Consider the following 22,097-nt stretch of genomic DNA (forward strand, 5'->3'; position numbering starts at 1 on the left):
TAAAAATATATACTAATATGCAAAACATTAAATTGTTGCTGCTGCTGTTGTTAGGAGCCAAACTTTGCTTCTAATAGCAACCCTATGAACAAGACATTGTTGTAAATGTTATGAAAGTGGTAAAATACAGATAAAGGAAAAGCTCCATTTCACACACTTTGGCACATAGCCAGGAAGAGCGGAAGGACAGTGCAGGAGAGAAAGACCCCAGATGAGATGGACTGACATAGTAACCAGGGCAATAAGAGTTGGTGTGTCAGAATCAGTGAGACTGGCTCAGGCAGGGCAGGCTTTAGAGATGGTGTACACAGGGTTGCTATGGGTCGCAGGTGATTTGATGGCACATAACAACAAGAATAACAACAATAATTCAATAAACATGTACCTTATCATGAAATATAAATTTAAAGCAACTATCTGGGTTTCATAAGAAACATACCTGTATATATCTAACTGTAATGCCCTCTAAAGATGCGGTGTTAGCCCAAAGTTGGCTTTTTCCCCCCCTTAGCCATTACCTTAGGCCCCTCTGGTCTCCAGCTACCTTAACTACAGACACACGGTCTTGAAAATCATCATCAACAGCTACGGGACTAGGTTAAGAGAAAAAGTGCTTCCCACACTGAGCAGACTTGCGGTAGCCAAGACTTGAGGGAGCTTGGAGATGAGACCCTGGTGGTGAGACCTTGATGATGGTGGTGGAGAGACTATGGTATTGCTGTGGAGAAACTATGGCAGAGGAGCACTGAGGTAAAAGCCACAGTTAAAGATTTTGCTGTTCTTGCCAGATAATTAAGGAGAAACTGACTTATAACTGCTCTGAGACAAATCTTGCTGGCTTTGGATTTGACTGCTGAATTGAAAACAGAGGTTGGATTAATTGAGGAATTGTGTTTGGAATTTGAGCTAAAACCTGGACTTGTTTTGGGTGATACTGTTTGCTTCCCCCACTCTCCAACTTACTTCCCTAATAAACTCCATTCTCTGTATCACAATAGTGAGTCAAGCATGAATAAATGAACCTGTTGCTGTTGCTGCTGTGGCTCTGAGTCACCAGGAGGCTGGACTACGGGCTCTTTACCTGCTTTCTTCTCCGGGGCGGTGAGGGGCTGTGCTATTCTCTCTCCCTGTGGCCCTTTCAGAGAGATGCTCATGGCCCAGTGTTTCTATGTTCCATTTTCAGTTCTTTTTAACAGAAGGGCAATATTTTTTTTCCTTTAATGGGAGGGTTAGAAAAATATTCTTATGCTTATTTACAAAGCCACCAAAGTAGAATAAAAAAGAAGGTTTGCAGATAGAAAAAAGATACTTTGTTGCTTTTAGGTGACATTTTGTTGTTATGGACCTAGTGAGAAGTGATTCACAGTTGGCTCTGGAGTGGGTTTTCAGAGTGAAGTGCACGCAAGGAGATTGTGTTTTTTCTCTCTTGGTGCATGGGGTGCATTTGAACCTGTGCTTTTGGACTTGCCGTGCAACTATTTACCCCTAAGCCACCAGAGCACCCTTAGATGGTATTACAGCTATCTATAAAACTAAATACTATACATAAAGACTTCAGGAAAACGGGTTCACGGTTACAACCTTCAGCCTTGCTTTGGAAGGCCTAAGATTTTTAAAAAATTAAATAAACAATAACATATTTCAACCTCTAAACAGTCCCTAGGGAAAGCAACCCCACTGTTTAGCATTAATTCCACCTGGAGTGGGAATGTACATTACTTGCAAAACTGGCCACAGTTACTCTCCACCAAATATTCAGACTGCTTTTATAAATTGAACCTTCCTAAAATCGAGAGACAGAATCTACTTTCTCATCCATTGAATTTAGGTTAGGCTGGAGTATTGTTTTGTTTTGCTTTGTTTTGGTTGGTTTTATAAGCCTTTGCCAATTCAATGTTGCAGAAGAGATGCTGTGCTTGTTCCAAGTTATCACACACAATTCCATTCTCTCCCTCTCTCTCAGAACTGTAATGCTGCCATGTGAGCAAACCCAGGCTGACCTGCTGGACGACAAAAGATAATGCAACAATGTAAACTTTACATTGGAAATATCCACCAACCCCCAAAGCAGACCAATGTAAGTGGTTAGAAATTGACACCAGACATATGAGGCCAGCAAAAGTATCTAAAAAAAAAAAGAGTAATCATCTGAACCATGCTACTGCCACATCCAAAATTATGAGCTTATTGAACAGCTATTATTTTAAAGCATTAAGTTGTGGGACAGTTTACTATGCAGTAATGTTGTTCTGTTGTTAGGTGCCACTGAGTCAAGTATGACTCATAGCGACCTTATGAACAATAATTCTGAACCCTGTCCTATCCTCATCATTTCTGACTCACTTGAGCCCACTGCAGTAGTCACTGTGTCAATCTACATGAGAAGGACTTCCCTTCTTTTGCCAACCTTTCCAAGTATGATGTCCCGCTCCAAGGAATAGCCTCTCCTAATAACACGCTTGCTGCAGAGGGTCAAGGACTTCAGCCTCCAATATGGATTGAGAATATCAAGAAGACAAATATTCTCACCACTGGACCAATTGGCAGCATCAGGATGGATGGTGAAGAGATTGAGATTGTACACAGCTTTAGTTTGCTCGGCTCCATAGTCAACAGTCTTGGCACCAGTACCCAGGAAATTAAAAGGCGCATTGCCATGGGAAAGTCTGCTGTTAGGGATCTCTCCAAAGTACTGAAGAGCAATGGTGTCTCTCTGGCGACTAAGGTGTGTCTAATACAGGCCATGGTCTTTGTGATCACTTGTTATGCCTCAGAGTTGGACAATGACTAGGGAGGATAGAAGGAGAATTGATGCCTTTGCGCTGTGGGTGGTGCTGGAGAAGAGCATTGAGGGTACCATGAACTGCTAGGAAAACAGATTCATCCTGGAAAGGATTAAACCGGGCGGCTCCTTGGAGGCAAGGATTCTGAGGTTCTGTCTAACATACTTTGGGCATGTTGTAAGGAGGGACCGGTCCTTGGAGAGGGACATCATGCTTGGTAGGGTGGAGGGACAGCGCAGGAGGGGAAGGTCCTCTATGAGGTGGATTGATTCAGTGACTGGGGTAATTGGGATGAGTGTATCGGAGACGGTGTGATTGGAACAAGACAGAGCAGAGTCTAGGGCTGTTGTACATAGGGTCGCTATGAGTCACAAGCAACTCAACGGCACATAACAACAACAGCAACATGCCCAAATTATGTAACATGAAGCTTTCTCACCTTCGTCTCCAAAGGACATCTGGCTATTTGTTTTGCTGTTACTAAGTGCCAACAAGAAAATCTTGGCTAATAGTAAGTTCATGTAACATAACTACTTCATAGATTTTTCTAGGTTGTAACCTTTACAAAGAGGGTACTCTGGTGGCCTAGTAGATAAGGAGTTGTGCTATCAATCCAATGGTGGGAGGTTTGAATCCACAAGTGCAAAAGAAGAAAGGTGAGTAATCTCCTCCTACACAATCTGCAAGCAATGAAAACCCACTGGAGGGTCACCTAGGAATCAGCTCCAACTTGAAGGCAAGAGAGACTGTTTACAAGACTGGATAACCAGGTCTTTCCCCAGAAATCTTAGTGAATGTGAACAACCAAATTTTTGTTACAACCAAGCATTTAATCATTGTGTCACGACAGCTCTTTAGCTTTCTGATACATAAGGGTTACCACAATGGACGGCCTCAACAAAAATTTATCGTTTAGAAGACTATAAATGTGAATTCAAAATATTTTTTAGAATGGGAAGCCTTTCTCTTGACTGTGGAGAAATGTCTTTTTAGATTCTATTCCAAGTTCCTTGAATTTCGCCATATGTCTAGGCTATGTGTTTGCAGACTGACCCAAAGTATACTTCACACGAACCCTGCCTCATCCACATAACTAAGACAATCTACTCCTAAGAGGAAATATTTGAGACTATTGTTGTTATTGTATATTGCCTTTTCAGGGTCTGTAAATCCTGTGAGAAGAGACTGCCAGTCCTTCTTCTGTGGAGCATCTGGTGGATAGAACCCTTCCACAAGGATTCAAATCACCTACCCACTAGGGCACTTAAACTCCTCTACCACCGTCTTAGAGGTTAGGATTTAGGATTTACAACATATACTTTCATGGGGACATGGTTCATTCATTATATGGGAGGAAGTCAATGCAGAAAGGAACCAAAATAGTCTCTGAAAAAATGTCACCAAATCGCATGCCAATGAACAACCATGAAAGGAGAAAAGTACTAGGCGGAAAAAGAACTAACTTTAGAATTGGAGCTAATTTAAGATATATAGAGAGAGATATGTTTAGAGATCTACATATCTATATCAATAGAGAGAGAGATTTTTAAGAAAACACAATGAACTTTCTTTTTCCTTGTGACAAAACTAAATGCTGTGTTCAACTCAAAACAAACCTCTGTAATACTGACTGCCCTTAAGCATAGCAATCTTACTTTACTAGTCAAGTATGGAAAATACATTATAGTGGTCTGGCCTTGGAACATTAATTTAGAATTCTGGGTTTATCAGTTATTTGTCCTTGGGCAAGTCCCTTATGTTTTCAATCTGATTCCTCATCTGTTAACTGGAAATTAATAACTCTCAATCCCACAGGACAGCTGTGAGAATTGAATTGAATGTTGCATGTGTCAACCAGCAAAACACAAAGTAGATTCTCAAAATGAATAAGGTGCAAATTTTTCATTCACTCATTTATATTAACTGGGTTTCTATAGTATAAAAGGCTGTGTGCTGAGGACTCAGAGAAAGTAAACAATTATCAATGATACCAAATAGAACATCCATCTGTTAATAATATCTCAAACTAGAATAAGGTTAAGGGAGCCCTGGTGGCCTAGTGGTAAGGAATTGCACTGTTAACTGAAAGGCACGTGGTTTGAATACACCAGCTGCTTTGCGAGAGAAAGATCTCCTCATGCAATTCACTGCCTCTGAAAATCCACTGGAGGGTCAACTATTACTCCATTCCAACTCGTAATAAGAGAATAAGGTTTGAGGAACCAAACAGAGGCAGTGTCTGTATTTTCATACTTCCTAACTGAATGTAGCACAATATCTTAGTTTCAAAAGTATGTGGGAACCAGTTGTCTAATTTTAAAGAAAAGATATTACTAAATGGCCAGCTGTGTGCAGATGGATTTTAAAACCTTTTGCATCCTAAAACAGAGCTGGAGCCTCATTATTTTTCCGGCTCGGCTGGCAGGAGCCTCACCTGACAGCTCACATCCATCCCTGCCTCCAGCAGCACCTGGACCACGGCTTTGTGCCCATTGCGGGCAGCCAGGTGGAGAGGTGTGTGCTTGCGAGTGTTACAGCTCATCAGGTTGGGGTGGGCGCTGATGATCATCTTGACCACTCGAAGGCGTCCATAGAGCGCAGCCAGGTCCAGAGGAGTTTCCAGCTTGCTGTTCCTGATCGTAGGGTCTGTCAGCTCCTCCAGAAGCACCGCGACCACTTCCGAGTGTCCGTACTGAGCCGCACAGTGTAGGGCAGTTTCATTTTCGTTGTTCTGTTTAAGAAGAAGACATACAAGGCAAGCTTTCAGAAACTCACTTTGTCATTACAACAACATAAGTACAGTAAGTCCAAACATGAGAGCCTTGGAAAAACTACACTCATGGATCTTAGCAAGTTATGCTTAGTTGCTTGCATACTTGATAAAAGTATGTATTACCTCTTACATTAAATGCATTTCTTCAACTGTCACGTCAATAAGGAGAAACAACTTTTCTTCTACATTATAAATCTCAATTTTCAAGAATGATAAAATGATGTAGCTATGATAGGGTTCCTGCCAAACCTTATGGTCAATGCTGTCCACACTATAGATCATGTCTCTCTGACATTTGTTGGAGAAGGAGATTCACAGAAATTACAATGCACTTTTAATAGAGTGACTTTAAAAAAGAAAGCTGACAGGGTGAACTTCTGACACTGACAGCTTCACAATTTCAATTTCATTTTCTTTTCCATATAAACACAAATCATTGCTTCTTTTACAAAGGAATGAATAAATGCTGTGACAAAGATGCAACAATATCTTTCTGAAACATAACTATAGATAAAAAGGTAGGTGTAGCTTCTTTCCCACACAATTTAACAAGAGGATCGCAGGACCGCAATGGGTGATGATGTTTAAAGTTTTAAATTTGTGAGATGCCTTCAGCCATTTTGCAATTAAAATCATGAAGATGGGAAAAAAGTGAAGCCAGATGCAAGGTAGATAGACCAACTACACAATCTGGGAGGAAATGAGGTATGAGTACATGAGGAGGTAGAAAGATAAGCTGGAAGAAGTAGACCAACTACTGTTATCAAGAGTCCTGCTGGTGTAGTGGGTTACATACTAAGCTGCTAACTGAAAGGTCAGAAGTTTAAATCCACCAGCTACTTCACAGGAGAATGAAGAGTCTGTCTGCTTCCATTAAGATTTGTACAGCTTTAACACGAAGAAGAGCTGTCATGAGTCATAATCGACTTGAGAGGAACGAGTTTGGCTTTATTTGTACGTGTGTGTTTTGCACTGTTTTCATTTTGGTTTGAGATTTTATTGTTATCATAGCAAACACTATGCATCAGACATTTCACTCAGTAAATTCTTCCACTGGCACTCTAAGAGAGGGGTACCCTTATCATCTTTGTTTACAGTGAGGATCTGAGTACTTTAAAAAGTGAATTTTGCTTATACAGTCCTTTAGTGACTGAGCCAGGATCCATGTATGTTTAATCTAGACTCCAGGTCAGTCCTATTAGTCGTCCTACATCCTAGGTCCTTCAGTAACAACTATTCTACCGCCAGTGGCTGCATCCCTAAAAACTTAGCAAACACCATCTCATCTAACTCTTAACAACAATCCTACAAGGTTACTATTGTTATCTCTATTTTAGGGGAATAAAAACAAACAAACAAACAAGCAACAACTCAAGGAAAGGAATCACATTAAAGTTTAATTATGTACCCAGACAAGGCAGAGACTTATCAGTGAACTCCTATCTGAAAAAATGCAAAGCCCATCCATGATGTCTGTATCATTCAATACGGTTTAACCTGAGTTGCTAATACTGTCAAGGATCAAAAAATTAAACTCAACACATTTCCATCAAGTTGGAATCAACTCATAGCAGAGAGTCCAGCAGGTTTTTTAGGGGCTGTAAATCACTTGCAAGGTGGCAGCCCATTTTACTCTCTCTCAGAGCCACTGGTAGATTTAAACTGTCTGCCTCTGAGGTGGCAGCTCAACTCCTTACCGACTAGGCTATCAGGAAATTAATGATCTGAAAACAGATCTTGAACAGTTGGGCCCATAGGAATGGTCAGTGAATTTGGGATGGAAAGTGACTGCTCTGATAGGTATTCTAACCAGACACAGGGACAAGGAGGATCTAAACCCAAAACTCAGTCTTGCAACAGATAATAGAAGAATATAGATAAGTCCAAAAGTTAGGAAGAAGAACTTAAAGCTTAAGAAGAGAGTGATGCATAATGAGAAAAATCACAAGAAAGTTTAAGGTGGAAATGGATTAGAGAAAGAAAACTCGAATAGAGTAAAACTTGTAAGAGTCATAATTATCTATTCATTGACAAATGTCTGAGTTTCTGTTCTCTGATGGTGGGGCACTCTGGTGGTCTGCTGACAAAAAGGCAGTGTGCCTCTGTGGAGGTTCGAATCCAGCAGAAGCTCCATGGGCAAAAGATGACCCATCTCCTCCCATGAGAATTACAGCCTCTGAAAAATCCACTAGCGAGTCAGCTAAGAGTTGGTTCTGACTCTATGACAAGGAGGTTTTCTTTATTGAGTTTCATCCTTACACTGGTTCCAGTTGATGCAAATTTCATTCTACTTGCCACTAAAGCTGACATAAAAGTGGAAAAGCGATAAAAAGGTGATAATCTTGGGAGATCCACAACACAAGGCAGTTCCAATGAGCTCTTCCTTTTTAAAACGAACAGTAGGAAAGAGTATTTGGAAGTAGCTTCAGAATGAAAATTTACCTGCGGCAGGAAGTACATTAAAAGCTAAGAGCGTATGGAAGGAGACACTAGTTGGAGGTATTAATCATTAATTATGTCTGGGGTGTCTTTCCTGGACACTTTCTGAATGGGTTACTGCAGTCTGCTTCCTCATAGACTGACTACATACAGGTTTAGACCCTCTGGCTTTCTTATCCGGATAAATTTTAAAACCTGAAAAGAAAATCTGTCTCATTACTTTATACCCTCTAAGAATAATACAGGAATGGGCTGCCTGACCAAAGCTAATTTCCCCTTGGTCTGAAAGAGATTTGCTCTCATTTTTCAAAATACAGCACCTCTATGAGAAAAGGGGAAGACCAATTATGAAATAATGATTCCTCAGAGGCCTCTCTACTTTTACAGAGCCTTTAGTCCAGGAAATTATGAGAGCAAAATTGAAGCCTTTTCTAATAATACCAATTAGCACTGTTCAGATCTCAAGAGAAATTATTTCAATCATTCAAGAACTGCTTGGAAAAAAATATTCACAGCTTTTATCCATAGTAAAGGCATACTTGAGATGTTACATCAGTGGAGGGCACCATTGTAGCACCTTCAAAGAGGTATGATTTTATAATTGTAACCATTCACACTCACTAGAGGTCTTTAAAAAAACGCCTAATTTTAAATAAATGGGCTGTGATGAGACACTAATTAATAATTGCCAGTCTTTCAAGAATACTCTTTAAGAGTTTTACAGAATCCCTCACTTTTTTAACCAAACAAGTATCCCCTGAAAAATTAAGATACTTGCAGACAAGTGGAAGAACTAAACTGGCTGATGAGAAAAAAATATTTACCAGATCTTGCTTCAAAGTAAAATTAATGGAAACTACCTAAGACTAGTTGAGTTCCAGCTGTAGTGAATGACATGGGGAATATTAGATATGGCTTCCCTGGGGGGTTGTCCTAATGAGAGGAGAGAGAGAAAGAGAAAATGATAAAAGGGGGGAAAGATAAATATTTAAAGAGAAATTCAAAATATATACAACATCAGAAGACAGAAAAGTATCAAGCCACTGAAAAACACAGAAAGGAGATGGAGATGTGGTGATTATAAAAATCATGTTGTTGTTGTTGTTATGTCCCGTCAAGTCGCTTGCGACTCATAGCGACCCTATGTACAACAGCCCTAAACTCTGCTCTGTCCTGTGCCAATCGTACTGTCTCTGACACTCCCATCCCAATTATCCCAGTCACTGTGTATGTATAAAAATCATAAGCAGGACATAAAAATTACTCTTTTTAAAAGTTATGTCCCCCTCATTCTAGGGCAGTGTGGAACAGTAAACACAAGCTAGTTGAAGTGCTAACACTCAATTTAGTAGGAACAGTAATTCAATCAAATTCGCTGAGACTTGCTTTCCTTATCTTTAAAATAAGAATATTTTCCTCCCCATATATTTAAAGTATAACTTCTATTTCAAAAGAGTAAGAGGTAGGAAAATGTTTTGGAAATGCTAAACTGAGATTAGAAACCAATGATCCCTTTCTGATTTCAAAACGAAGCCCTGTGTGTGATGCATAACTTTATCATCATAACAGAGTACACATCTGGTTAAAAACTTGAACTTGGATCAGTAAGACCGGGAGTCAAATCCGGGCTTCATTACTTTACAGTTGGGATATCTCAGGTACGTGATTTAATGGCTCTAAGGTGGTGTGCTCAGCTATCAAATCACTGACTCTGCTTCCTCACTGCTTTTGTGTTGACCAACAGCAATCGCCACTGGGTTTTCAAGACCATAAACCGCAACAAGAGAAAATTACCTATCTTTCTCCTGCAGAGCTGCTACTGGAATCAAACTACCAGATATGCACAGCCTTTGAGTTAGCAGGCAACTCACGACAGACTACACCACCTAAGCACCCTATAGATACAACAGGAAACTTCATCCCCAACTAGTCAAACTGCTGTATGGGGTAGTCATGCCACACACTAAAATATCATGAAGTCTGGTGTATCAAAGACACCATGGGTGGTTATATTTATAGCAAAAATAAAATATGTGGCTCTGGGCCTTGGACTCAGAGAGAACTGGGTCATAGCTTCATTTCTGTCAGGTTTGGTTGTTTTTTTAATTTAATCATTGTTGCATATTTTCTTCCCCATTCCCTCACCCTCCCCAACCCACCTTGCAATACACCCCTTGTTTCAGATTATTCTCATGCATATAATGCTTAATCATATATTCCTTTCAGTTTCCCACCTCATCTATTCTAATGCAGTGTTCACTGTCTGTCCACTCTTTCCCCAATCCCTCTCCAACCCCTTGATGTCTGTTCTATTTCATAACAGAAGTATTTATCCTTTTCATATCAGTATTCATATCCCTTTCATAACAGTATTTATCCTTTTGTGACTGAGGTGTTTCACTTAGCATATTTTTTTTTACTTCTGGAACAACATGTGGTCTTAAGCACAGTGTTTTGCTTTTCTGAGACTATTTTTCTTCTATGAAATGGGAGTGATAATATCACACCAGAGGGTTCTTGTGAGAATGAAATAGCATGCTTGTAGGTGAAACTGCTTAGCACAGTGCCAGGCTTATCTCATGTCTCAAGAAAAGTTCATTAACATTTTCCTTCCTTCCTTCTACTGCTTGACTAGGTATAGGATTATAATTAGCATCTCTATCCTATTTACAGAAATGGAGGAAAAGAATGACTATTAAAAAAAAAATACAATCCCCATCGGAAACATTTAGGAGAAATGAGCTTGTTAAGAGAAGTATTTTGGTTCTAAATACACATACACACACACACACCCTAAAACACATGAACTAAAGGACAGAAAGTATGTACTTAAAAACCTCAAGAAACATAAAACAGCAAAACTCGCGACAGAGATAGAAGTGAAAAAGGAACTTTTGATTGAAATCTCTTCAAAAAGACATCGTTTTACTATCTTAATGCTCTGTTCAGCAGCATGGGGAAACAAGTGTTTCTCCTTATTATTATAATTTAAAAATCAGAACACATTGCCATCATATCAGAGCCAACAAGCCTTTAAAGTTCTCATATTTCAAATATAAAGGACAACTACGTGGGATTTCATTTTTTCCATTCTCATATCTTTTAAAGGGATTCTGGTGACCTATTGGATAAGGAGTTGAGCTGTCAAACCAAAGGCCGGCAGTTCAAATTCACTGGCTGCACTGCAAGATCTCCCTTTGTGAAAAACACAGCCTCTGAAAACCTGCTGGAGAGTCCCGGCTACATGTGGGTTCCAACGACAGGGAAATGTCGTTCTTTCTGACTTTTGACATATCCTTTGGAAAAAAAAAAACCATTTTCCTTGTAAAGCTAACATCTGCTTGTTTAACCTTGGCTTGCTTTTCCTTTTTATTATTTCAGGTTTGCTTTTGCAGCACTTGAGGTAATTTTAAGATTAACCACCAGGGGGCTCATCCCCTTGAACGCTATTCTAACTCGGGGTTTTCTGAGGCATTAAGAGCATTTTCATAAATTTACCTAACGTTTGCTAGAAAAATAAAGGCAAATGGTCATGCTTTAGAAGGTCTTGATTTCTAGTGTATTCTCATTTTAAAAAAACCGTCTTTTCAGTAACCTTTACCTGTAGGTAGCTTTACTGGGTTAAATATTAATGAGCTACCTTCCAATTAATAAAGCATATTCCTGCTAAATCCCTTTCAAATGCACTTCAGTGTATTTCCCCCCCATTACTGTTTACAGCTAATGTTACCTTTTAGTCTTTAATCTGAGTTTCAGTCAAAGCCAGGCACAGCCTGGATCCATCCAAACAATATGCTAATTGTACTTTATTAGATGGTGTGCCCTAGAGTAACCTATTTGCATTGCTATTGGACAGCGGCCAACCTACAGCTTAATGTCACGGTTGTAATTCAATTGTTGGACTGCATGCTGGTTTTCAAATATACTTTTACAAAATGGGAACAGTAGGGGGCATGCAGAGCTCAAGATGTTTGTTATCATACTGTATTAAAGTCCCATATTTTATTTTCCCGAATCTCTATACGTTTGGGTGGTGTGTTGGTTTTTTTTGGGGGGGGGTTGGTGGGTTGGTTTTGGTTTTTTTTACATTTAGAATACTGAAAGCTGCATTCCTCCTCTTCTAGGATTTCCTTTGTGTGTAATCTGAGTAAATCATTTTCAACTTAGAGGTCAAAAGATTTTGACTTTTTCTGCCAGTACTAGACTGCTGGTTTTCATTCAGCCTATTATGCCTATATATACATGGAGACACAGGCAGGGTATTTCTAATTAAATATATGACTGACAACAGTATATACAGTGAGATTTCCCTTTTGATTCACAAAACTGCACTCACAGTGACAGAGCAATGTAAATGCAAGGCATTATGCAAATGAGAGCTATCATTGTTTCAGCATTTAACATTTTAAGAGAAACCAATCTGCATTACAAATCTATCTTCTGGTCTATCTTTACATACTCAACATCTATAAAATACAGGCTTACATAATGAAGGCAAAAAATATTACAACTACTTCCTTAACGTGGGATTATTTTTTTTTTTAAAATAGCCTTACAAATGCTCCAATTTAGTGCCTTTGCAGCAATTCTAAATGCCGAATAACTTCTCAAACATCTCCTTCAGGAATTTCAGCAGCAAGAGGTTCTTGGCAGAGTTGAGACTGCAAGAATCCATTTTTCAAAGTGGCTTTGCTTTGGTAAAAGGCAGAAAAATGTTAGCGTGAGCAAACATTTGGCAATGGCACCTGTTCATTGACTCGGGAATGTGATGGTCCGTGATGAATGAGAATCTTCACAATCTCCACGTCTCCTTTCCAGGCAGCCAGGTGAATAGGAAAATACCCTTTATTGTCCGCAACATTCGTTGATGCCTCATATTGAAGTAGTTTGAGAACTATGTCCCTAGCAAGAAAAGGAGGGGGGAAGAAAAACAGGAGAGAAAGATAATATGATGAACAAGAGATTTTATGAAACAGACAGTAAGATATACCAAATGTTGGCTGACAGTTTCAGAGGAAACATCCAAGTAATTAAGACATAAGATTGAGAGGTGTGACTTGACCTACTCATTTGCCTTGTTCACTAACTTGGAAAAATCAACCATCACAGTTACAGAAAGGGCACTAACCAATATAGCTAGTTAATAGAACTCAATGGGGTGGGGGGGGACTGCTGTTATTTCAATGACTAATTGAATTTAATCAAATAAATAAAACGGATAAAAGAAGTTCTTGTGCAGTCTGTAGTGTGTTGCACTGCAAATTGAACATCTTTCAGACTACAGAACCTGAAATCCGTGAGCTCCAAGAGAGGAGAGCTGTCTCCTGTCAAGCCTTACTGCCTTGGGGATATAGTGGGGATCTCCATAGTTAGAATCAATTCAGTGATAATGAGTTTCATTTTATTTTTTTTTCTCCAAGCTTCAAAAGAAAGCAAAAATAATAAAATCTTTCCAGACTTCCATTTAGCCTGCAGGGAAAAATGGAGTTACAAATAAACTCTCTAATACCTGTCTCTAAAAAATCATCATACTTCCATGAGATAGGGTGAAACCAGGCTGCTGCTTGGACACAAGGATTTTTAAGTGCCAACACACACACTTTTGGCATGTGGCCAGGAGGGACCCATTCCTAGAGAAAGACATAATGCTTAGAAGGGTGGAAAAACAGGGCTGGCGGGGAAGACCCCAGGTGAGATGGATTGGCACAGTAACTGGGATAATGGGAGTAGGTATGTCATAGACAGTGAGAACAGCTCAGAACAGGGCAGGGGTTAGAGCTAGAGTGCATAAGGTTGTTATGAGTCACAGTTTGATGACACATAACAACCACCACCAAAGGATAAGGGAACACTGGCAACCCAGTGTTAAGGAGTTGTGCTGCCAACCTAAAGGGAGGCAGTTCAAATCCACCCACCAGCTCCTCACTGAAAGAAAAACAGGCAGTCTTCTTACAGGAAAGTTCTATTCTCTGAAAGCCCCCGGGAGCAGCAGCTTTGACTGAGTTCTGACTTGATGGCACATAACAATTCAACATACACAACATGCAATCAAGATGCTATTAAAGATAACTGGTGACTGGGATGTAAAAGTTAGAAACAGTGGAGAAGGAACAGTAGTGGGAAAATATGAGCTTGGTGCTAGAAATGAGGTTGGAAATAGAATTCTTGAATTTTGTATTCTGAATGATTTTTTCACTGCAAATATCTTTCTTAAAAGACACAAATGGCAGCTTAACACATGGACCTCACCTGATGGGCTGCATTAGAATTTCAGATTTACTACATCTGTGGAAAGAATCATTAGAGAAGCTCAATAACGGCAGTCAAAATTGGGCCGGGGTGGACTGTGGATCAGATCAATTAATTGCTCATGTACAAGTTCAAATTGAGGCCAAAGAAAAATAAGTCCATAAGAGCCAAACTATTATCTTGAATCTATTACATCTGAATTTTAAGATTATCTTAAGAATAGGTTTGAAGCAATGAACACCATGATCAAAAACGAGATGAGTTATGGTATGGTATCAAGGATAGCATCCATGAAGAAAGCAAAAGGTCATTACAAATACAGAGGAGAAAGAAAAAAACCAAAATTGACGCCTGAAGAGAATCTGAAAATTGCACCAGAGCATCAAGAAGCTAAAACAAAAAGAAAACATGCTGAAGTAAAAGACTTAAAAAAGATTCCAAAGGGCAGTTCAAGAAGACAAAGCAAGATATTGTAATGGAATATTCAAAAAGTTGGAATTGGAGAATAAAAAGGGAAGAATCCACTATGCATTTTTGAAGCTGAGAGAAGTGAACAACAAATTGAAGCCTTGAGTCACAATACGGAAATATATTCAATGAAGCAGATAACATCAAAAGAAGATGGAGGGAATACACAGAATCACTGTACCAAAAAGAAATGACTGAAAACGGAAAAGTTTCAAAAAGTACCATATAAGCAGGAGCCATGGTAATGAAGAGGGGAAGTAGAAGCTGCACTGAAGGCATTGGCAAAAATAAGGCCCCAGAATTAATGGGATATCAATTGACATGTTTCAATTAACAGATGCAGCCTTGGATGCACTCACCAGTCTATGCCAGGAAATTTGGAGGACAGCTGTCTGGCCAATGGATTGGAAGAAATCCAATATTTGTTCTCAGTCTCAAGAGAGATCCAACAGAATGTGGAAACTATCCAACAATATCATTAATATCAAATGCAAGAAAAATACTGCTGAAGATCATTAAAAAATGGTTAGAACAGTACATAGATAGGGAACTGCCAGAGGTCAAGCAGGATTTAGAAGAGGCAATGGCACCAGGGATACCATTGCTGATGTCAGATGGATCCTGGATAAAAGTAAAGAATACTAGAATGACTATTTATGCTTTATTGACTATGAAAAGGCATTTGACTGTGTGGATTACAACAAGTTATGGCTAACACTGAGAAGAATGGGAATACCAGAACACTTAATTGTGCTCACACAGACTTAGACCTAGACCAGGAGGCAATTGTGCAAACGGAGCAAGGGAAAATTGCTTGATTTAAAAATGAGAAGGGAGTGCGTCAGGGATGTATGATCTCTCCATACCTATTCAATCAGTATGCTGAGCAAATTCTCTGAAGAGGAATGTGGCATCAGGATGAGAGGAAGACTCATCAATAACTGATGTTATGCAGATGACACAACCTTGCTTGCTCCAAGTGAGGGGACCAGAAGCACTTGTAGAAGATCAAAGAACACAGTGTTCAATATTAAGAAAACAGATTCTTACCACTGGACCAATAGGCAACATCATCACAGATAGAGAAAAGACTGAAACTCTCAACAACGTCATCTTCCTTGTACCCACAATTAACACCCTTGGTACCAGCAGTCAGGAAATCAGGAGACATATTCAGTGGGAAAGTCTGCAATTGGGGACCTTTCTAAGTTACTGAGGAGTAATGATGTCATTCTGATGACTACGGTGTGCCCGATTCAGGCAATTTTCTTTCTGATCACTTGCTATGCATCTGAGAGCTGAACAATGAGTAAGGATAACAGAAGAAGAATCGGTGCCTTTGAGCTGTGGTGTTGGAGAAGAGCAGTGAACCTCCCATGGATGGCCAAAAGAACAAATCACTGGCAGAAAGAGAGACATAAAAAGAAAAACCCCACAATGAGATACCAATTCACTCAAGTAGTAGTGACAAAGTTTAACAGGACAACAAGTAATAAATGTTGGAGAGGAAGTGGTGAGAAAAGAACTTTTATACACTGTTGGTGGAATTTTAAAATGGTAAAACCACTCTGGGAGGCGGTACGGCATTTTCTCAAAAAGCTGAACGCAGAAATTCCATACGATCCAGCTATTTCACTGCTGGGACTATATCCTGGGAAAATTAAAACTGAGGCACAAACTGAGACTTGTACATCAATGTTCACAGCAGCATTATTGACCATGGCAAGAACATGGAAACAGCCCACATGTCCAACCACAATTGAAAAGACTGAGAAATTACAGGACACGCACACGATGGAACACCATGCAGTACAAAGGAGCAATGATTTTGTAAATTACTACCTAACTTGGGAGGGACTGGAAAGTATTATGCTAAATGAACTAACTCAGTCCCATAAGGACAAATACTGTATAAGACCATTATTGTGGAATGTGTATGAGGATCCAAGGGGAATGGAGGGGAGCAGTGGGGTAAGGATGGGTGGTGGGGGGAGGGGGGATCTAATCATAGAGTCACACAATTTGATGGGTGGACAGAGGGGTGGGAAAGATCTGGTGTGCAAAACAACGTATATGAACTTTGTAAGTAAAGCAGTATAAAATTTAAAAAAATATTTCTTGGAGGGGGTGCAGCCAGAATGTTCTTTGGAGGCAGAGATGATGAGGCTTCACCTCACATACTCTGGGCATGTTGCTCGGAGAGACTATTCCTTAGAGAAGGATGTGATGCTTGGAAAGGTAGAGGGTTATTGAAGGAGAGGAAGACCCTCGACCAAATGGATCGACATGGTAACTGCCGCAGTGGGCTCTAGTGTCAGGAAGTGTGAGGATGGCCAGCATAGAACAGGGTTCAGATCTATTGTTCATAGGGTCGCCATGGGTCATAATCAACTCGATAGCATCTAACAACAGCAGTAACAACACACCTGTTGTTACTGTTAGATACTTTCCAATCTCTTCTTATCCTGTGCTAGCTTCTCTATCTCTGATCTCCACTCTGTTCAAGCACTTCCTTGAAGCCACTGAAAATGGGAAATAACGGAATGAATGAATGAGTTTAGCCATTTATTCAAGTATCTCTTTCCTGTGCCCAGAATACAGCACAAATTTGCAACACTGAACACCGCTGATAACTGTTATTATTATTAAACCACAATGAAAGAATTAATAACAGTGTATTGATAATATATATATAAAGAGAGGTCAAGGAAAGTCTAAATTTTCTTACTATAATCTTTCAAAAAAAAAGAATAACTTGGGGGGGTGGATTTGGGGTTTTTTCCTAATTTTTAAATTTTACGTTGATTTATTTACAAAGTCTGAATATATTTTTTTTTTCCACAAAAGATCCTTCCTATTTCCTTCACACCACCCCCTCTATTTCCACCCCACTCCCTACCTTGGATCCTCATACTCATTCTACAATTATGGTTTTATACAGTATTTGTACTTATGGGACTGAGTTAGTTCACTCAGCGTAATGCTTTCCTGTCCCTCCCAAGTTAGGTAGTAATTTACAAAATAATTGCTTCTGCATGCTGCGTAGTATTCCATTGTGTGAATGTACCACAACTTCTCAATCCATTCGTTGCGGTTGGACACCTGGGCTGTCTCCATGTTCTTGCGATGGTGAATAATTCTGCTATGAACATTAGTGTACAAGTTTCCATTTGAGCCTCAGTTCTCATTTTCTTGGGATATTTTCCAAGCAATGGAATAGCTGGGATATAAATTTCATTCTGTCAAACATGAACTGCTCTAAGGTAACAATAATTTGACAGCACCTCACACCACCAACATCACAACCTTGTGCTGCCTCTGTGGAAACGAAATCATGTACACACAGAGAGAAAAGAATCATTTTAACATTCCTATTTACAAAACATGATGCTCTTTTACAACATCTGAATTCAGGAGACTTTAACTTGAATCTGAATCAGTTCTGGAAACTACTTACTGAGTGTGGAGAAGTCATTGAGTCTCATGTTTCCTTTTAATAGATGGTATTGTGACATCAATGAGCTCCAGCTGCCCAATGGGTAGGGAGTTGTGCTACCAACTGAAAGGCAAGTGGCTTGGATCCACTTCCTGCTCCGTGGGAGAAAGACGGGTAATCTCCCACGTGTCTCTAAAAATCTGCTGAAAGATCAGTTAGGCGTTGTTTCTAACTCATGAGAATGATTTTTTTTTCTGATTGTTAATAGCATTAAATAGGTTCACAGAAAAGGAACCAGTCAATATAAAGTAACATGCCTTCTAAGATTAAGTACTTGACTGAATTAAAAATTAAATCTTTTTATATGTGAAACTGTTGTCATTCTTAGGTATTGTCAAGTACGATTCATACTGACCCTATGAAAAAAATATCTGAACCAAATTATCATGTGCCATCCTAACACTTCTTGACACACAAGAGGCCAGTGCAGCAGTCACTGTGTGAATCTACCTGGTTGAGGGTCTTCCTCTCCTTTGCTGACTCTTCTCCCTTCCCAGCATCATGTCCCTCTCCAAGGAATAGCCCCTCCTAGCAATGTATCCCATATATGTGAGGCAAAGTCTCATCACTCTTAACTCCAAAAGAGCACTGCAGCTGCACTTTCTCCAAGACATATCTGTTGTTCTCTTGGCCATCTATGGGATGTCCAGTGCTCTTCTCCAACACCACAGCAAAAAAGGCGTCAATTTTTTTTTCTGTCATCCTTATTCACTGTCAAGCTCTCAGATGCATAGCAAGTAATCAGAAAGTACATGGTCTGAATCAGACACACCTTAGTCCTCAAACTGACATCATTACCCCTCAATAATTTAGAGAGATTGCTAACTGAAGTTTTCCAGTGTAATGTGGCTCCTGACTGCTGGTACCAAGAATGTTGTTAATTATACCAAGAGTGTTAATTCAAGCAAGATGAAGTTGTTGACCATTTCAACTTCCTCTCTATCCATCATGACACTGCTTATTGGTCCAGTGGTAAGAATCCTTGTTTTCCTGACATTGAGTAACAAGTGTTTCAAGTCTTCCTCACTTTCAGCAAGCAAGGTTGTATCATCTGCATAATGAAGATTATTGATGAGTCTTCCTCCAATCCTGATGCCGCATTCCTCTTTATAGAGTTCAGCTTCTTGAATAATTTGCTTAGCATACTGACTGACTACATGAAATAGCTCCTGGTGAATCAACTTTGAAAAAAGAGAATATGAAAACCAGAAGAAACATGAAGTTACCCAGTCCATATGCATCTTCCAATATTCCTTCAGGTAACAAAGGTTATATAGGATCTGAAATGAAAGAAGCCGTGGTGGCACACTGAATTAAACATTGAGTTGCTAAGTAAAAGATGAGTAGTTAAATAACTGCTCCAGATACAAGCGGAGTGAAGCAGTCTGCTTCCACAAAGACTTCAACCTCATGGGGCAGGTCTACTTTGTCCTACAGAATCACTATGAGTAGTTACAGGAGATTTTAAAATAATATTCTTATATAATTAAGCAACTATCTACAGTCAGAAGCATTTTACACCTATAACTAACAACAGAACACAGTGATAGACAAAGACAACATTGTGACAGAAGGAGCAAATACTGAAGTTGTCAACTATTTCATTTGACTTTGCTCCATAATCCACGGAAACAACAGTTAAGTAATAAAAAGATGTATTGTTTTGGGAAAACTCAGCTGTCAAAGACCTCTTCAAAGTGCTAACAAGCAGGGTAATATCTGTTTAAAGACTAAGGTGCACCTGATTCAAGCTATGGTATTTTCCATTGCTTCCTATGTATTTGAAATAAAAAATAAAAATAAAAAGACCAAAGAACAACAGGTGTATTTGAATTGTGGTATTGGAGAAGAGTGCTGAATATATCCCATGAACTGCCAAAAGAACAGGTCTCTCCTTAGAGGCTGGTGAGACTTTTTCTCGCCAACTTTGAGCATGTGATCAGCAGGGACAAATGCTTGAAAAGACATCATGCTGGGAAAGATGGCAGGTCAAAGCAAGACAAGATAGAGGGAGACAGTGACTGTAACAACAGACTTGAGTATATTAGGTATCTTGACTCAGTGCTGCAGGAGAGGGCAAGGTTTCAGATCTGTTGTTCATAGGATCTCTATGAATCATAGTTGGTATTACAAAATCTAAAGGGAGCTCTGGTGGCAGAGTGGCAAGAAGCTGCGCTGAAATCCAGAAGGCACATGGTTCAAGGCAACAAGCTGAAGGAAAAGCTATCTCCTCCAGTGTGATTTAACTTTCTCTGAAAACCTGCTGGAGAGTCAGCTATGGGTCGGTTCTGACTCTATGGTCCATAACAACAAAAACAATAACAACATGACTAACAAAAGCACTTAAAAACACAAAATATTTTATTTAAATTCCAACTCTGTGTACCAGCTGGTTACTCTGGGCAAAGTAATTCAAATTCTGCTTTCCATATTCTATATCTATTTCCCTTTTCCCTTTCTTTCCCCCTCCCTCTCGCTCTCCTCTAGTCTGTTTGTCCTCTCTCTCTCTCCACACACCTTTTTCTCCTGAGTAATTCAGAGTTTAGGGGTTATCTTGTGCTTCCACCTTCAAAAGGTTGTGTCATCAAGAAAAGGAGAAATATATATAGAAAACTTCTTTTAACTATAAAATTGCATTGTTCTCTTGTGTCATTGAGTCTCCTGCGACACATAGAGATTCTACAGACAACAGCTCTGAAGCCTGCTCTATCCTGAGCCAGTCTCCCTGATTTTGACACCCCAACCTCTATGGCCCCAGTCACTGTATCAGTCCATCTCATCTGGGGTCTTCCTCTCCTGTGCTGTCCCTCCACCCTTCTGAGCATGCTGTCCTTCTCCAAGGACCAGTCCCTCCTCGCTGGCTACATGCCCAAAGTTTGTGAGATAAAGCCTCAAAAACCTGGCCTCCAAGGCGAAATTTGGTTTTACTCTCTCCAAAACAGACCTATATGTTTTCTTGGAAGTCCCTGGTATGTTCAAGACTCTTCTCCAGTACCCCAACTTAAAGGTATCATCCTTAAACCACCGTCTAGCTCTCTGATGCATATATTTATGTGCAATTAAAAACTGTACTGAAGGCATCTCATACACGCAATGTTGAACAACTCTAGTGACTGATTTTTAATGGGAATATTTCAGCACTGAAAAGGTAAAATAATATCCAAGTACACATGGTCAAATTAAATACTTATGTCTGAAAAGGAGAATTTAGCACACCCCAAAGAGCCTTATTTAAAGTCATAACTCAGAGAAATGCATTTCTCCATACTTAAGTGAACAAAAAAATATTCAAAACATCTCCTATAAGCCATTTCTCTTCAACAGATAAAGAAGAAAACTGATGTGATCCTATATTCTATTTCTTTTTATTCTTATTCAAGCCATTGTAAATTTTACTTGAACTTGCCTCAATTTTTGTTGTCATCTTCTAAGACGCATGCAATATGAATTCATTATTCTTTATTTATTAGGAAGATGTACGAAAGAAGATGTATTTATGAAAAAAGTATTTTTTACAGTTGGCTTGTTACTGTGTAGTGTTATCACTATCTAATATTTAAATTAAAAAGATGAGACTGTAAGCGTATTCAGTTACCTAGGTTAACACTGTTGTTAATTGTTGTGAGCTGCTGAGTAGGAACCAGCACATAGCTGATCCTGAAGAGGGGTGGTGTTCAGAGGCAGTCAATTGCACAGGGGGAGACTGCTGACCACAGAGCAACTGCTGGCCTCAAACTAAGTGTCTTCAGGATTGCAGCACAGCTTGTTGCCACTAGGCCAGCTCTTAACACCTAAATACATCTTAATTTTTTTTTCACCTTATTTAGAGATATAAGCCAGTGAACTGACTAACGACAGATGTCTAGTGTGAAATCCAGTTTTGTTTTGT

General features: G+C 39.5%; 1 protein-coding gene across 2 annotated transcripts in view; it reads right to left on the reverse strand.

Annotated features, from left to right (window-relative positions):
- The window catches only part of ANKS1B (ankyrin repeat and sterile alpha motif domain containing 1B), a 1,992,519-nt gene that overhangs the window by 1,667,378 nt on the left and 303,044 nt on the right, over window positions 1-22,097 (reverse strand). For both annotated transcript variants that reach the window (XM_006888510.1, XM_006888509.1), the window contains exons 3-4: window positions 12,741-12,897; window positions 5,218-5,514 (exon numbers count right to left, since the gene is read on the reverse strand). In XM_006888510.1, the coding sequence (XP_006888572.1) occupies window positions 5,218-5,514; window positions 12,741-12,897 (454 nt within the window). The remainder of the gene's footprint in view (window positions 1-5,217; window positions 5,515-12,740; window positions 12,898-22,097) is intronic.

Source organism: Elephantulus edwardii, unplaced genomic scaffold (assembly GCF_000299155.1).
Source record: "Elephantulus edwardii isolate Elephantulus edwardi_28Jun2011 unplaced genomic scaffold, EleEdw1.0 scaffold00068, whole genome shotgun sequence".
Lineage (NCBI taxonomy): Eukaryota > Metazoa > Chordata > Mammalia > Macroscelidea > Macroscelididae > Elephantulus > Elephantulus edwardii.